This window comes from Dermacentor andersoni, chromosome 8 (genome assembly GCF_023375885.2).
Source record: "Dermacentor andersoni chromosome 8, qqDerAnde1_hic_scaffold, whole genome shotgun sequence".
In the NCBI taxonomy this organism is placed as follows: domain Eukaryota; kingdom Metazoa; phylum Arthropoda; class Arachnida; order Ixodida; family Ixodidae; genus Dermacentor; species Dermacentor andersoni.
Genome location: NC_092821.1, coordinates 63053811 through 63072590, shown reverse-complemented (window position 1 = coordinate 63072590; position 18780 = coordinate 63053811). Strand labels below are relative to the sequence as shown.

At 47.1% G+C, this 18780-nt stretch overlaps 1 protein-coding gene across 9 annotated transcripts in view; it reads left to right on the top strand.

The window, feature by feature from the left end:
* LOC126526313 (uncharacterized) overlaps positions 1-18780 on the top strand; it is a 253101-nt gene that overhangs the window by 112865 nt on the left and 121456 nt on the right. For 5 of the 9 annotated variants that reach the window (XR_011896007.1, XR_011896008.1, XM_072289701.1 and 2 more), the window contains one exon: positions 6301-6515. The exons of the other annotated variants lie outside the window; for them this stretch is intronic. Coding sequence is in view for 2 of the 5 variants with exons in the window: in XM_072289700.1 (XP_072145801.1) it covers positions 6301-6480 (180 nt within the window). In the remaining 3 variants the exon portion in view is untranslated. Of the gene's footprint in view, positions 1-6300; positions 6516-18780 lie in introns of those variants that run through there. 9 annotated transcript variants of the gene reach the window in all.

Here is an 18780-nt window from a genome sequence, read left to right as displayed (position 1 = left end):
ACGTATATTTTCTTAGGTATACTTTGTGGCGCAAAATACAGTTGGTAGTTTGGCGCTTCACTGTCTCCCTTTCTTCTGTCCCTTTTCCAGAAATGTATTTTGCGCCACAAAGTATACCTAGTAAAGAACACCGTTGAGAGTGATTTCATTATTAGTGCCTTACGTTTGGCCTAGCACAAACCATCAGTAACACCACGCGGAACAATAATAAGTCATCAAACATATTACACCTTGCCCTAATTTCACACTGCGATGAAGTTATCCACTCATACATTTACCTGGCCTTTGAGATCATTCAGCGTTACATACCTCATTGCACTCTGGCGTCCCTACAGTCACTAAAGTAAAAAAGAATATATATATATATATATATATATATATATATATATTTATTTATTAGTACCTCAGAGGCCCCATTGAAGGGGTATTACATTAGGGGGTGCCATTTCCGCGGTACGTTGCTTCTATGGACGATCTGAATGACGATGAGTCGATCTGAACAACGATGGCGTTTGGCAGGTCAGTCCAGTCCCTCGCTGTATGGACGGCAAAACATGACAGATGAGCACAAGTGCAGGCTGGGGGAGGGTACACGGCCTTCCCGTGGTTTGTGTGATTGGAAATGCGACGTGCGGTGCTGTTAATGCAGTTCAGAGATGGATGATAAAAGAATTTATGAAACAGACACAGTCTGGAAATTTTTCGGCGGTTCGCTAAAGTTGTGAGAGGAGCATTACGTTTTTGTTCAGTTACGCTTACATGATAGGAATAGGCTGAGAAAATGAAACTAGATGAGCGATTTTGTACAGATTCCAGAGTAGTAGAAAAGTTATTTTCATAAAGGTCCCAGATCGCACATGCATATTCTAATTTGGGACGGATAAGTGTTAAGTAAGCAAGGGTTTTCACTGATGGGGGTGCTAGTCGCAGGGTTCGTCGAAAGTAACGAATGACGCGATTTGCCTCGTTAGTAACCGTGATATATGAAGAGACCAATTTAGATCAGGTGTCAAACGGATGCCTAAATACTTGTAAGTTGATACTGAAGCGATTCTGCATTCCCGATTAGATATCTTGACGATGGTTGTGAGTGACGTCGGTGGAATGATAGCAGAAATGTTTTTTTTTTCACGTTTAAGGACATCAGCCTTGAATTACACCAGGTTAGTACGTCGTGCTGAATGTGAGACTGAAGAAACAAAATGTCATCGGTGTTAGTAATGTCAGCGGTATTAGATAACGCCAGCATCAGCGAATATGCGAATGTTAGAACGTATGGTAGCAGGCAAATCACGAATATATATGAGAAAACGAAAGGGACCCAAGTCGGTGCCCTGAGGCACCCCAGATATAACAGAGGAATCAGAAGATGAACATTTATTAGCAAAGACAAACTGCTGCCGATTTGTGAGAAAGCTGCATATCCAATTAAACACATGTTCGTGAAGATTGAGACGAGAAAGTTTTAGGAATAGTCGTTTGGGAGGAACTTCGTAAAAGCTTTTTCAAAATCTAGGAAGAGGGCGTCAATAGGAATGTTAAAGTCTATGCTAGAGCTAAGGTCGTTAATAAAGAGGGCTAACTGTGTTTCGCAAGCTAAACTTGTTAAAAGTCATGCTGGTTAGGGTGGAAGTTGACGGACGCTAGAAATTTTATAATTTGAGAGAAAATTATATGTTCCATTAGTTCAGAAGCGATACATATGATAGATATCGGTCGATAATTATGTCAAGAAGATGAAGGCCTTTTCTGGGGACTGGGAAGACCTTGCCTATTTTCCAGTCATGGGATATAATGGCTGAAAGATATGAGACAATATGGTGCTAGTTGCATGTTTTGCATTTTCTAACGCTTTAGTATTAATTCTGTCAACACCAGCTCAGGCGGTTAATTTCAAAGAGTCGATTATATTTACAATGCCATCTGGTTCGAAGCTAAAGTCCGGCATAGGTGTTAAGTTAAAGGAAGGGAAATCGGGTAATTCGTTATCCGGTTCGTGGGTGAAAACTGAGCTGAATGATAAATTCAAAACTTCCGCAACGTCATGATCTTCAATTGGATTATTATCATCGTCACACTGTTATATTTCTGATGGGGTTAGGATTGATACACTTCCAGAATTGACGTGGGTTTGTACGAATCATGTCAGGTAGAGTAGAAGAAAAAAAATGAGTGTTTAGTTTCGTATACTTGTAGGTTATAGGATCCTTCTGCTTCGTAATAACTTTGCCACGTTGTGGGGTTATGCGTTTTCTTGGCAGTTCGGAAAAGTCTTTTCTTTTTGTTATTAATGCGTTTTAGCACAGAACTGAACCAAGGTGTTTCAGGGCGCTCAGTTACGGTGAATGTAAGTATACATTCTTCAATTAGAGCGTGCATTTTGTTTTTGAGCAGTAGCCAATTAGTTTCAGGAGTACGATCATGCAAACCGGTTAGAAGCCAGGTTCGGAACGCGTCAAGTTCACTGTTGATGCTTTCGTAGTCTCCATTGTCATAAAGTGTGATTGCTTTAGTTATTTTTTGGGGTACGGTAAGTGGTTGAGAAACCTGCCGTGTATTGCTGTGTGGTCACTGATTCCCGGCAGATTCAAGAGTGAAATCAAGTTTTCTGTATGTGACGTTAGTATTATGTCTAATATGTTTGATGATTGGGCATTCTGCCTTGTTGGGCTGGTGACCAGTTGGGTCAGACCAAAAGTGTGACAAGTATTCAAGAAATCGCGCGCACAAGAATTAGTCGTGTCAGAAGGGTTCTGCCAATTATTTTGGGAAAGTTGAAGTCACCTAGGACAAAGAGGCAAGCGCGTGGAAGTTCCGAAGTTATGATATGAAGGGCGTTGTGAAACGAAAGCATAAACGAAGCATCACTGTCTGGTATACGATAGCAAGTGCAGATTACTGTCGGCGGAAATGAGGCTTTAGAACAGATGAATAATATTTCGATGGGAGAGTCAATCGACATAACATGAAATTTTAGGCTGCGGTGTGTCGCTATTAGAGCGCCACCACCTCGTTTCCCGATGTGGTCGCAGCGAAAGATATCACAATTGCGGAATGCGGTCTGTACTTCACCATCCGTTATGTGAGCACGTGGACGACATGCTTCAGCGCGGCGTAATTCGACTATACAATAGCCCGTGGGCATCACTGGTGGTTCTCGTCACAAAAGAAAGATGGTTCTATTCGGTTCTGTGTCGATTATCGCCATCTTATTACGATAACGCGCAAAGACGTCTACCCTCTACCGCGCATTGATGACGCTCCGGACAGCTTGCAAGGCGCTAATCTCTTCGTTATATTTACGCTCGGGCTACTGGCAGGTCCCCATGTCAGCGGTTGATCGCCCTAAAACTGCATTCATTACGCCAGATCGTTTATACGAATTTAATGTGATGCCATGTGGCCTATGCAATGCGCCTGCTACGTTTGAACGAATGATGACAATATCTTGCGCAGCCTAAAATGGAGCACGTGTTTGTGCTACCTCGACGACATCGTTGTGTTCGCCCCTGATTTCAGCACGCATCTTCTTCGCCTTAGGCAAGTGTTGACGTCCTTGACCAACGCAGGCCTGCAACTCAACCTGAAAAAGTGCCAGTTCGCCGCGCCCAAGCTCATGATCCTAGGTCACGTCATATCACAAGACGGCATTTGTCCCGACCCATCAAAACTTCGCGCCGTGGCAGAATTTCCGAAACCTAAGACACTCAAAGAACTCCGTGCTTTCATCGGCCTCTGTTCTTACTTCAGACGCTTTGTTCGCAATTTTCCCTCAATAATCTCACTTCTCACACAACTCTTAAGTGGCGCCAACGACCTATCCTCCTGGTCTCCTGCATGTGACACCGCGTTCGTAACCTTACGCCGTCTCCCGACATCTCCTTCTTTACTGCGACACTACGACCCCACCGCCACAACTGAAGTGCATACTGATGCCAGTGGTATTGGCCTTGGCGCCGTCCTTGCGCAGCGCAAGTCTGGCTACTCCGAGTACGTCGTTGCTTACGCCAGTCATGCGCTGACCAAAGTGGAACGCAATTACAGCGTCACAGAACAAGAATGCCTGGCCATCGTTTGGGCACTCGGGAAGTTTCACCCATATTTGTACGGCAGGCCTTTCAATGTGGTTACTGACCATCACGGCCTTTGTTGGTTATCCTCTTTAACAGACCCGTCTGGACGCATTGCCCGCTGGGCTATGCGCATTCAAGAATACGACATACACGTCATCTACCGCTCAGGTCGCAAGCACACTGACGCCGACGCTCTGTCCCGCTCTCCGCTGCCAACCGACGCGGCCTCCCTCTCCACCATTAAGGCGGTATCCTCGGTCGACATCAACACCTTCGCATCAGAACAGCGCAAGGATCCTTGGATGGCCTCTCTTTTGGATCTCTTTTCTTGCTCGCATGCATCTCCCATCTCCCGCTCCCTGCGTCGCCAGGCTGTGCATTTTTCTGTCCGGGATAACCTCTTGTATCGACGCAACTACAAGCCTGATGGTCGCACGTGGGTCCTGGTTATCCCTTGGACTTTGCGTTCCGACATGTGCGCGTCTTTCCATACTGACCCACAATGTGCACACGCAGGCGTTTCGAAGACGTATGAGTGCCTGCGGCAACGTTACTACTGGCGAGGAATGTTCACTTTTGTCCAAAAGTTTGTCCTCTCGTGCCCGCAATGCCAACGCTGCAAATCTCCGCCTCACCCGGCCCACGGTTTATTACAGCCGCTTCCGTGCCCTTCTCGGGCCTTCGACCTTGTGGGAATTGACCTGTACGGGCCGCTACTTCTCACACCTAGTGGAAAACGATGGATTATTGTCGCAGTTGATCACCTTACACGCTATGCCGAAACCGCTGCTCTACCTGCAACGACCGCCAGTGACGTTGCATCCTTTTTGCTCCATCGTTTCATTCTTCTTCATAGCCCACCTCGGGATCTGTTGAGTGATAGAGGCCGCGTGTTTCTGTCGCAGGTGGTTGAAGCTCTGCTTGCTTAATGCCGCATAGTTCACCGGACCACCACAGCGTACCATCCTCAAACTAACGGGCTTGCAGAGCGTTTCAATCGCACCCTTGGTGATACGCTCGCCATGTACGTTTCATCGGAGCATACAAACTGGGACATCATCCTCCCATTTGTCAGGTACGCATATAATACGGCTACACAAAGTACTACACAGGATTTTCTCCATACTTTCTTCTCTACAGTCGCGATCCTTCCCACACCATCGATACGGTTTTGCCTTAAACACCAGACATGTCAGAATGTGCTCTCGTTTCAGCCGTCGCCCTATACTCCGAGGAATGCCGTCAATTAGCCCGAAAGTTCACCTCCGCTGACCAACAACGACAAAAATCCAATCGTGATGGCGACTCTACGAATCCGAACTTCGCTCCCGGCACCCTTGTCTTGTTGTCCGTGCCTTCTACCACGCCGGGACTTTTGACAAAACTTCTCTCGCAGTATGATGGACCATACCGCATCGTCGAACGCACCTCTCAGGTCAACTTTGTCATAGAGCCACTAACATCGACATCCGACAAGCGCCGCCGTGGCCGGGGTGTTGTTCACGTTCGCCGCCTGAAAAAATTCAATGACTCGCTCATCTGCACGTCGTAAGTCGCCAGGATGGCTCCGCTTTTGCACCGGGGGTAATTGTAATGAAGAAGAAGAGCACAAGAACAAGGCCAGCCAGATCGTCTCTTCCATGCCTGCTGTGCAACCAGCGGGCCAGCCGGATTGCCAGTGCTTAGCACGAGTGTGAGCCGTTCGGGCAACCAGCTGTTCCTGCTCTGCGTCACCTGCCTTCTCGGCTACGACGTTACCATCGGAACTGTTCAGTACAACCATTACAATATAGATATCTTTCATACCTTTTTCTTAGGTGTGCAATAGTTGTACGAGCTGTTTTCTTCTTGACATATCAGTGAAGAAAAAAACATGTTCTGCTATTCTGCTTTATGTGATTTTGCGCACTCAATATTAAGTTCTTAGTAGCCTGCAATGTGTTTTATTTCTAGCCCCGTAGTAGGAAAGTCTCCCGCGTAGTAAGAGCAAACAAACTAAAATCGCTTTGAATAGGCTGGACGTAGCATTTCAGCGTTCAGAAGCAAGCTAATGATAGAAAAAAGAGATGCTTGTCACTGAATATCTAAGCATGCGGTTCACAGAACACAGATTTTCCAGTGGCTGCTGAAGTACCTTGGATTGCAAGGTTTTTTATTCAACGCGAAAGTAGTTTTGTGTGCTTATGTTTGCCGATCATTGTGCCTTGGTGTATTCATCCTGTTGCAGGAGATTCAGCATGCTTACTTTGGAGGAGAGATATTGTTCCAAAAAAGGAGCGAGCGCCCTGCAGAGTCGCATTCAATAAGTTCTGCCGTAAATTTCAAGGATACAGATTTACCTACACAAAAGAAACTTGTGGTGTCGCAAACAACCAAAATGAATACTTTCCTGCTCCCCAAAAGGTGAACTGAATAAAAAATCTGCCTTTAAGACAAATGTAAGTGTGCTTTTTATTGGCTTGAATAAGGGCAAACTGATACGTCGACATTTAGTCATCTCGACATGTCATCTAGTGAGAAAGTTATTTCACAAGGAAGCGCACGAGAAATACCCATGCTAGGGCACCAATAAAAGGCACAACACTAATCATGGATATCGGACGCAACATGGAAATTCCCCGCAAGGGCGTCTGCATCAGCAGGCGTTTGGTGTGTTGCGACACCACGGACCCCAGCACATGAGGGTCGGACCCACCCGCGTGTAGCCGTGCGCGGCTTAGCCGTGTCCGGGCATAGGGGGATCCTGGGCGTTGAGCCAAAAAATTCATTAAAAATTAAATTACGGGGTTTCACGTGCCAAAACCACTTTCTGATTATGAGGCATGCCGTAGTGGAGGACTCCGGAAATTTCGACCACCTGGGGTTCTTTAACGTGCACATAAATCTAAGTACACGGGTGTGTTCGCATTTCGCCCCCATCGAAATGCGGCTGCCGTGGCCGTGATTCGATCCCGCGACCTCGTGCTCAGCAGCCTAACACCATAGCCACTGGGCAACCACGGCGAGCAGGGGGGGGGGTTGAGCCAGTGCCGGGTGTTCGGACCGTTAAGGCCCCCCGTCGGAGGCAACACACCTCTTTGGCTTCTGCTTCACGTAGACGGCGCCCCCGGACTGACCCACCCGGGGGAGACCACTTCAACCTTTTTCTTTCCTATCTTTTCTCTTTTACGGTCCTTTCATCTCTCATCTTCCGTCACTTCCTAATTTTCCTAGGCATTCAGGGTTAACCTTGTGTATGTGCCCTCCCTTGGGTATAATATATTATGGTATAGTGGCAATGTACGGTTGGCGCCTGCTGCCTTACCCGGTAAGTGCTGCAGCGTCCCCTAGTTGAGCTCCGTGGTGGGTGGCCGCCATTGCCGCCGAAAAGAAAAGAAAGTACTATAGGAACACCCGCGTTTCCCCGCATACTTGATCGTCACCCTCAAAAGAGGGGACGCACCGATGACCTAACCACATGCTTCAACTGAACAAGAGAGACCTATCCGAAATACCATGTTGTGCACAGCGAGAACTCCGAAAAACAGGCGAGATTCATTTCCCCTTTCATAGTTGCAAAATCTTTAACCAAAGCCATAGGGCAGGTTATAAAGTAACAAAAATGGCTAGCGGGGACCTTCTTCTTGAGATCCCTCAGAAATCTCAGTACGCGAAGCTTGGCAGTCTTGCGACATTTTGTAACATACCAATTTCTATTACACAACACCGAACAATGAATAGCTCACGGGGAGTCGTGTCAGAGGCAGACCTCCAAGATTTGACAGAAGCTGAACTTGTGGAAGGGTGGAAAGAACAAAATGTCACTAATGTAAAACGTATTATACTTAGACGAGACAACAAGGAAATCCCCACTAAGCATCTCGTCCTAACATTTGCATCCAGCGTACTGCCAGAAACCATCGAAACAGGATAGATCAGGTTAAATGTGCGACCATATATGCCAAACCATAGACGGTGTTTCAAATGTCAGAGGTTAGGCCATGGCTCGCAGACCTGCCGTGGTCAAATAACTTGTGCAAAATGTGGAGTCCAGGGCCACCCCTCCGACCATTGCAGTGGCACACCCCACTGTGTGAACTGCAGTGGTGACCATCCAGCCTGCTCACGCTCCTGTCCGAACTGGAAGAAAGAAAAAGAAATAATCACACTCAAAGTCAAAGAAAACATTTCGTTTAAGGAAGCCCGTAAAAGGTGCTCACCTTTCCACAGCACACCCTATGCTGATGCGGCGTGTCGGGGGGCAGCGTCGCAGCGGCCATTGCCAAGTGCCCAGCCCGCGTGCAGCGAGCAGGTACCTTTGGCTCCTGCCCCCAGGGTGGAAGTAGGTAAGCCTACTCCATCCAACCAGCAAACAGGCCAGACTACCCTTGGGTTGCCGGCCCCACAAGAGTTATTTGTGGCAATTTGCGCTAGACACAGCGATCCCGCAGGACCGATAGCGGCCACGAAGGTAGGCGCAGCCGAGGCTGCCCAACCTCCCCGGCCCCTTCCAGCGCTGGCAACAGCCGATGCAGCCAAATCCCACAGGGAACCCCATCGACCTCCAGACTGGTGGGCGCAGGGGTCTTGCCTTCTGAGGTGAGACTCTCTCGAAAAACTCGCTCGCAAGAGCGCGTATCCGGCGCCTCACACGAGGCAATGGACACAACACCTATCCCCACGGCGCACCAAGCTCCTAAGGAGCGGCGAGGCTCCCTCGAACGCTTCAGAAAAGGCAAAACCCCGGTAACAGGGCCTCGCAAGAGCTCTGTAATCTAATGCATCACTTCTGTTTCCGTATATGCAACACCAATTTACTTTAAATATGGATACACAAATCATTCAATGGAACGTCAGAGGTCTTCTGAGAATCCTTGATGATGTACAATAACTCATCCACCAACACAAACCAAAAGTGCTGTGTTTACAGCAAACAAACTTAAAACCAAAACACAATAACTTTCTTCGACAGTATGTTACTGTTCGCAAAGATCGCGATGATGCTATCGCATCATCGGGCGGTGTTGCCATTGTAATTAAAAAAAGCATAGCGTGTCAACGCTTACAGCTACGAACGGTTCTCGAAGCAGTGGCGGTTGGAGTTATTCTGCTAAACAAACTCATCACTATTTGCTCGCTTTACATACCCCCACATTACAAAGTAAAGAAATCTGAATTTCAGTCCTTTATAGATGAATTGCCAGAACCATATGTTGTTCTTGGCGATTTCAATGCACACAGCAGCTTGTAGGGTGACTCTCGTATTGATGCGCGAGATTGTCTAGTTGAACAGTTACATTTTCTTCTGGTGCGTGCCTGCTCAATAAGAAGGAACCCACATATTACTCTCTTGCAAACAGAACCTTTTCGTCAATAGGCCTTAGCATAGTTTCCCCGTCTTTACTGCCTGAAGTCGAATGGGAAGTTACCAACAACCCTTACTGCAGCGACCACTTCCCCACACTACTAAGAACGTCTAAAGAAAATGAAAATCCTCCACAGGCTCCTAGGTGGAAGACTGATACAGCCGACTGGGAGAAATTTCGAACTCTCACACGTATCTCATGGGCTGACATGTCTTCTTTAGGAATTGATGCTGTTGTGCGGTATTTAAAGCCTTTATTATAGATGCCGTATCTAAATGTATATCTGAAGGAAGTGGCTTGGCATGCAGACGGCGTGTCCCGTTGTGGAACGACGAATGTAGAATCGCTCGTAAGAAACACAAAAAAGCGTGGGGGCTGCTACGCGCTTCCCCCCCCCCCCTGCAGAGAATCTTATGAACTTTAAGAAAGTAAATTCCCAAGGCAGGAGAACCCGCCGACAGGCCAGAAGAGAAAGTTGGCAGAAGTTTTTATCGAGTATTAACTCGTTTACAGATGAGGCCGAAGTCTGGAACAGGGTAAATAGAATTAGAAGGCGACAAACATATCTACTCCCTCTGCTATATACACATGGTGATACACTGCATTATTAGGCAGACTCACTTGGGGAGCACTTTGAGAGCGTGTCAAGTTCAACAAATTATTCACAATCCTTTCTCAAATACAAACAAATCGAAGAATGTAAGCCATTCATCAGAAAATGTCGACAAAATGAACCTTTCAAGCGTCCTTACAGTATTGCAGAGTTGAGAGCTGCCTTGAGCGCATGCAAGAGCTCTGCACCGGGATCTGAAAGAGTCACGTATGAAATGCTCAAAAACTTACACAATGATATGCAAGTTACACTACTTACACTTTTCAACACTATCTAGGATGCGAGGTACCTTCCAACCGCATGGAAAGAAGCCATTGTGGTCGCTGTTTTGAAACAAGGGAAAGACGCTTCCTCAGTGGCAAGCTACCGCCCGATAGCCCTCACAAGTTGCATTTGCAAGGTATTTGAAAAAATGATAAATCCGCGTCCCATCCATTATCTTGAACTGAGCAATATGCTTGATCCCTATCAGTGCGGTTTCCGAGAAGGGCGTTCCACAACCGACCATCTTGTGCGTATTGAAGGAAACATCCGTGACGCATTCGTACACAAACAGTTTTTCTTATCAATATTCCTCGATATGGAGAAGGCGTACGATACAACACGGCGCTATGGAATCTTGAGAGATTTAGAAATGGGCATTCATGGTAATATGCTAAACGTAATAAAAAGCTACTTGTCCAATCGTACCTTCCGGGTAAAAGACGCCAATGTGCTGTCACGTCCTTTTACACAAGAAACTGGTGCACCCCAGGGAGGCGTGCTCAGTTGCACACTCTTTATTGTAAAGATGACAACACTTCGTGGTTCCTTACCACCGGCCATATTGTATTCCTTCTAGGTGGACGACATTCAAATAGGTTTCAAATCCTGCAACCTCGCAGTGTGCGAGAGACAGGTACAGCATGGTTTGAACAAGGTGTCAAAGTGGGCAGAGAAAAATGGATTTAAAAGCAATCCTCACAAGAGTGATTGTGTACTGTTTACAAGAAAGAGAGGCCCGGTTCCGGATCGTTGCCTGGAACTGTGTGGACAACTGATATCTGTAAACAAAAAGCACTAATTTCTAGGTGGTATAGACGACAATAGACTCACTTTCGTCCCACACATTAAACATCTTAAAGAAGAATGTCTGAAAACAATGAACCTAATGAAACTTCTATCCCAGACTACGTGGGGTAGTGACAGGAAGTGCTTAATAAATCTCTACAAGAGCCTGACTCGGTCACTATTAGATTGTGGTGCCGTGGTATATAACTCTGCCGCCCCGAGCGCGCTAAAGATGCTAGACTCTGTTCACCGCCTAGGTATCCGCTTAGGCACGGACGCTTTCAGAACAAGCCCGATTGAAAGCTTATACGCCGAATCGAATGAGTGGCCACTCCACCTGCAGAGATCATACATCAGCTTTACATATTTCCTTAAACTGCGCTCTGATCTTGAACATCCATGTTTTGGTACCGTTACCGATATGACGTGCGCTACAGTTTTCAGCAATCGCCCCTCCATAAGACAGCCTTTCTCGCTGCGTGTGCAGGAGCATAGCGATGAAATGCATGTCCCACTCCTCGAGCATCGCTTAATGCACCTAACCAATCTCTTACCTCATTGGGAGTGGCAGGTGATAGAATGCGACATATGCTTTATAAAAGTTACAAAGCACGCTCCAGAGGTCTAAATCCGAATGCGTTTCCTAGAACTTCAGTACAGGCGCTCCGGCGCAGAGTTCTACACAGTCGCTTCGAAGTCAAATGCCGGAGTATCCTATGCAGCCGTCGGGCCATCCATCTCGGAATCCTATGTACTGCATCCGGAAACAAGCACCTTTACGGCCGAGGCCTACGCATTACTCTCTGCTGTGAAGCATATAAGAAAATCAAAACTTCCAAAAGCAGCGATCTATACAGACTCTCTAAGCGTCGTGAAGGCCTTAATGTCACTCAGCAAACATAAAAATCCCGTATTTAATGAACTCTATTCGGTCTTTTGTAAAGCGTACTCATCTAACCAGGATATCGTAATATGCTTGGTACTTGGCCATAGGGGAATCGAAGGTAACGTTCTGGCGGACGAGATGGCCACGTCAATCGCATCGCAAGCTGTTAACCCTACCGAAGATGTGCCTGTCACAGATCTGAGGCCTTTCTTACGAAAGCAAGTGCGAAATCCCTGGCAGTGCACGTGGGACGCGCAAACAAATAATAAACTGCACGTTATAAAGCCCCAGTTAGGTTTTTGGCCCTCCCCAACAAAATCTGGGCGAGCAGACGTCCTATTCTGTCGCCTCAGAATAGGACACACATTTGGCATCCATAATGTTCTGCTTACTGGAAGTGAACCTCCAACCTGTGGTAGATGCGGCGAGAAGCTGACCGTCCTCCATGTGCTCCTGGAGTGTCGGGAAGCCGAAACGAAGAGAAAGAAACACTTTCCGCTTGCATACCATTATTACATCCCTCTGCACCCGGCTATGTTTCTTGGTAAGGAACCGCTTTTTAACCCCAAGGCAGTCCTCAACTTCCTAAATGATGTCGTTCTGCACGTTATAAGCCCATTAAATTCGTAGCGCATCCTCGCTCCAGAGGATGTCGCTGCGATAATTGTTTTGCATAGCACATGCCTCCAGGCCCTTGTGTTTCAAGGGCTCTAAGGAGGCAATAGTGCTCTAGCATATCTTATAACCTGATATGTTTTTACCTATCGTATCATTCTTTTTAAATGCATCTTAATGTTCATAGTACACGTCACACTTCATCGCCATAATCTTGTTATACAGATTTTACGCACTTTAGAGTGACCATCTTAAGGCCCCTTTACAGCCACGTCACACCAACTTCATAGAACTCATAATTACACTGCGAACTCATTGCCACGCACATGGCGCTCTTTGGCCATACTTGGCCCTTGCGCCATAAAACATCAAACATCAATCAATCAATGAACATGGAAATTGGCGTAATGCTTCGGGGTGCATCTAACGAACTTTCCTGACGAACTTCGCGCATAAGAAAGCCGATCGGCGGCACGATACTATTCACTGACTTGCGCTACATGGAGAAAAACAGAAGTCCAAGCGACCGCGTCTTAGCAGGCTAGCTGTCACTGTGCCCATGCAATATAAGAATTATTCAAACCGTTAAGGGCCCCGTGTCGCAAAAAATGCGGTGTCCGCGTCCGGTGTGGGCATTCGCGTCCCGTCAGTGGAAATTCCGGTATATATTTAGGTTTATGTATACGCCACGCCTTCTTATACGACATGCGGTATATGCGGGTTCTATTACAAGACCATTATCACTAAGGTTGTTCATACCTTGTCTTATTTTCCTGATAAACTTATTTCTCCTAAATTTGAGGATGACAGCCCGCAAACAAATGTCATGAAACAAAGCACCGACAGCGCATGTCTTTAATGTTAAATCTTCTAAGACGGACGTATTAAAAGTACAAAACAATAAGAAAAACCTGAGAATGACGCAATTTCCTTGGAATGACTGTGCACTACCTCCGGGATAGGCCCATGCAAGGTGCCACGTTTTTTAACCGAGAGCTCGCCTTCGTGCACACCGTTCGCCGCCAGCGCTTCCAGGAAAACGCTACGGTTGCATAACCTGCAGTTGCCGGGAAGCGTGAGAAACAGTCAGGGATCTTCGAATGCTATCGCGTTCCACTTTCAAAGGCGAAGCTTCAGCGTCCTCCAACTTTATTACAAGAAAAGAAGCGTTCGTTTTATTTCGACAGCAATTATATGGACATTCCAGACGCATTTCTGTCTTCGCCGTCGTGTTGCATGCCGTATGTGCGAGTGAAAGCGCGGGAAGGAAGCTGACGATTGCGGCTCAGCCTTGGCGGACGCGGAGAAAGCAAGCAACGCAGGACAAGCCAGGGATTAGCCGACAGAAAATGCCGTGGTTGCTGTTACCCTTGTTTATCGCTAGACAACTTCGTGCATCGATGGTCACTGCGGTGCTCAAAAGCAGGAAAACCTTTGCAAACAACGAGAATTTGTTGGTCAACGGCATGATCCCTGCGATTCTGCTGCGCCCACCAGATAATGTTGAGCTTTAACACCTTAATGTATTAACAATGTTTCATTAATTAGCTCTAATATGCTGATCAGGATTTTTCCTGAATCGTAAGCCTTCAGTGATCTCCTCTTCATAATTTGCATCGCTTATGTTCATTTGCATTTTACCGCTGTTTCTACCTTCGTTGCTAATTGTAATTTGTGCGTTTTTGTACATGTACTAACTGGAAGTCCCGTGATAGTTTTGTTCTGGCACCTCCGTCTGTATTACATTTACCTTCTAACTGTACGAATGTATAATGTGTGATGATAAAAATCCACAATAAGTAGGTCTAGTTGAAAGCAGACTATGTTATATAGAATTAAATGGTTGATTTTTCGGCGAGTTGGTCAAGCGTACTGTTGTGCTGAATGCTAAGGGCGCAAGCGAAAAATGGGAAGATGCTTACTCACTGATGACTATTTGAAATTTCCTCAATATAACAGCGGCATGCCTGCATGATGAAAAGCAGAAACAGTACGCAGCTAAAGTCAACACCAGTGTTCCGACGATATAGAATAAGCGAGATTAGGTCCTGATAAGGTAAATTACGCTTTAGATAAATAGAGAACGCCATTGTAGAAGTTGATCTTCCGCACAGATGACGTAATGCGCAACAACGTATAAAAATTTAAGTTAATGCTCGCGTTTACGTGACAAAACCATTTATGATTATTTAGCACGCCTTAGGAGGCCTCCTGATCAAAGCTGACGGCCTGGGGTTTTTTGACGCACACTACAACACATGCAGCCAAGAACAGTAGGGCCCCATAAATAAAGTACGCAACGTTTACAAAAAGTTTGGCAGCCTGGCAAATTATGTGGCGATTTCCCGAATAGAACAAACCGAAGTCCTTGGAGTGATGATAATAATGCTAGTCCTTTTTAAATAGCAATATTTTGATCACTATCTTCGGTGCTAAGTGTTCACTGTCATGCTCATACGTGCATAACCGTTTTCATGACTTGGACCCACCAGTACAACACTATTTAGTGCTTCAGTGTGGTTGCCTTTAATATACTTGTTTTTCGTACAGGATTGTACAAAATCTGTTCTGAGTCGCAATATTCTAGTCCTGGTGCCCCGGAATTGCACTTTCTTGGTATCATCACTTGTAACTGAGCCATCTTTATTTTATAAAACTAAGCGCCTTGTCATCCAACTGCCATCTCATGCAACGAACAATACTTTCCCTGCATTTTTGGGGATCTAAAAGGCTGACTTGCACACAGGCTGTATGAAGATGGAGTAATAAGATGCGATGTCTATGTTTATTAAACAGACAAGCATGAGTACTGTAGCTTTACACTCGTATGCACTTGTGTGCAGCTTATTGCATAAGACAGGCACACTCTACAAGTATAGTCACAGCTGCTCATTTCATAGCACAGTAAAAAACTGCATTTATGTGCGTGGCATGGAAGCCCGGCAGCCTGATTCACTGCTAAGCACAAATCTTTTCTCGAAGTTCGAGCCACGGGGCAAGATTACTCAAGAGAGAAACGATCCCATACAAGCCAGCGCGTGGGAGCGGGAGCGTGGGAGCGGAGACTTAGCATCACGCCTATGGCGAGGAGGGCACCGGTTCCGAGCACGATGCTGTAGCTGGCACGAAGGTAACGTCGGTCCGTGCTCGCTGTCTAAAGGTGCGTCCTCACTTGCGGAAGCAAGCAAGCGCAAGGCGGCGTGCTTAAAACGCGCGCCGCAAAAGGCGCTTTCGCGCCAAGAACTCATTGCCGCGTGAGGATGGGTCCCGAACCCATTTATTCGCGGCGGTGCGTTTCCGCAAACCTGAGCGAGTCAATCACAGGCGCCGAAGTCGTCACGTAGACGGTGAGGTCAGTGCTCTCACTGGTGAGTCTGAACGACGCGCGCGCCGTGTCCCAGCAGCCGGGGACGAACAACGACTGAAAAGAGCGGGAATCCTCGCGGGCTCCCCAGGCATCTCGAGAGAGGGCGAGAACTCTCGCCTCCCCGCTGCTCTCCGCGACCGAAACGCGCAGTGGTGTGGCCTTCAGAACGAGGGGAGCGTTTTTAAACGTGCCGCCTTTAGCGTTTATTTCCGCAAGTGAGTACGTACCATAACGCTCCTGGTGGCCACGTACCCGAAGAAAGGTAACGTACGCACCACCTAACTTCGTCCGCTCGGTTAGGGAGTTGCTCACGAACAGTAGTGCATCAAAGCCACACAGCTTCTTATCTTGTGTTACGTTCATTCTCCATGTTGCAAGAAGTTGGCAGGAATGCTGCTGGGAAAGCTTGTGTGTGACGTTTGCAAAGTTTCGCAGCGGGAAATGTGCTTCCACGCGTGTGAGAAATCTGACGTGCGAATTTTCTTTCGAGAAGCCCATATGTGTTTCCTTTGTAATAAATGCTACGATTTAGTGGATGTCCCATTTTCATTTTATTGATTGCTTCTCCCCACTTTACATGTTTCCGCTGAACTAATAAGTCAATTTCTTCTCTTTGCTTCGAGGTATTCGTAAGGTCGACTTCGCCCTGCCGTGCGCCCCGAAAGGCAGTGCTCCCGGGTTCGAGTTCCGCATTACGACGAACCAAGATGGCGGAACTAACTTGCAATTTCTTCAACATATGGCGCGGTCGCAATTGGCATATTACCTATGCACCCGCCGCCACTTGACGACCGAGACGAAGACACCTTCGTGGGAACAATAAGCGCAGATGACTACGGTGAAAAGCAACGAAGAAACCATTATCTGAAGGTCCACGTCGAGCACTTGGAAGGAGAGACTGACGCCTTCCACAGGGTATTTAGACGCGGATTTCCTTCGTTATCCCTGCAAAATTACGTTCTCGTGAAGCACTTCTCCCCACGCAGCGTTAACTACCCTCTGATTGTGCCTTCATAAGCGAGGTCAGACGTCCTGCATGCCCTGCATCGTGGCACAACGGCTGTCTACCTCAGATTCTTGCGTAGGCTCGCGAGGACACAAGAGAAATCCTACTGGCCGCGCCTGACCGCCGACGCGAACCATTATGTCAAGATGTGCCGAGACTGTCAGCGACGCAAGACGCCAACAAAGATAGGAGGATTGCTAAAGCTAATCAAGCCTCCATGGCGACCGTTCCAGCAGATAGAAATGGACTTACGTGGCCATTTTTCGATGTCACCAGTCGGAAATAACACTTGTGGCGACAGACTGCCTTACCCGCTTCGCTGAAAAGGACGCCCTGCCGAAATGTAGTGCCGCCGAAGTGGCGAAATTTTTCGTTGAGAACATCTTGCTACGACATGGTGCTCCAGAAGTCCTCTTCACCGATAGGGCAATGCTCGTTACAGCAAAGTTCTCCCACGCCATCCTGAATCACAACCAGACAAGTCACCGCAGGACCACCGCTTACCTGTCTCATGCGAATGGCCTTACGAAACATCTGTATAAAACTCTCGCCGACGTGTTAGCGGTGCATCTCGATGTGGAAAACAAGATGTGCGATACTGTCCTTCGATACGTAAACTTTGCCACACGGCACTGCAGGAAACCGTTCAAATGACGTCGTTCAAGCTGGCAACGGAAGGAATCCTGCGGTGCCGTACTCCGCGCCATGCTACCGCTCAGCACCGACGAGAATCTCGACATCGCCGCCGATCTCTAGCGCACCCAAGACACTCGACTACTCGCGCGGCTACGCATGAAGAGCCAGGAAGCGATCGACAGCTGACGCGACAGCCTTCCACGACGCTACGCTGAATGCCCGTCATGCGACCATGTTTGGAGTTAGACCCCGATACACCGGCGAGGACTTAGTGAAACCTCTCTGTGACACTATTTCGGCCCCTACGAAATTCTCCGACGTGTTGGTGCACTGAACTATGAGGTCGCACCGGACGGCATTGCACAAACTCAGCGGCCTGAAGTAGTGCATGTTGTGGGGCTTCGGTCGTCCTACCACTGGTGACGAATTCCGAGTTATTACCTCTGTGCTGCTTTGGTTTTCTTTTTTATTACTGGTACTTTGTTTTTCGTTCTCATGCCATGTCCGTAGTATCGTTACCGGATGCTCTTTAAGAGGGGGCATTGATATTCGTATTTGTTTATATGTTACCGGTGAACTTGATTTACAGGATAACAAATGGTAAAAGTTATTACTCAGCGCAAGACGTGCCTTTCTATACCTGAAGTTTCACGAATGCTATCGCTGGTTCTATTCGTTGTCTACTGTTAGCCAACCTTGTGAAATCAGATTCTATGAACGCGGAACAGAAATTGCGCTGCAAGTTTCCACAAGTAACGTGTAAAAGCCGACGCACTTGACACGCAGGTAATATTTCGATGATTGCCGACTGTGCTCACCACTATCGTTGTGCTTCGAGTGCCACTTGCTTTGCTCGGCACAAGTCCGCCCGATAATGAGCTATTGTTTTGGAAGTCACACTTTTGACAGTGTGTTCTTCTACGACATCACGTCAATGGGACAACATCATTAGGAGGTAGTCCCCATTGCCTTCTTGCGAATGTTCGGGCGCAGATGTGCGCAGAAATGAGTGGCCATGGACTCCTCGTGGTAAAGACCGCAAATCTTGTCGTTTAAAGAATTTCGGCTACACGGAAGCGTGTGTCCGTTACATCTTGTTAGTGTTTTAGTTGCTATTTGTAGTATTCTTGTAATTTTTGTTGAGGAGTTAGTATGGTGTATTGGTTTAGTTTAGTTGCAGTTCTTATTT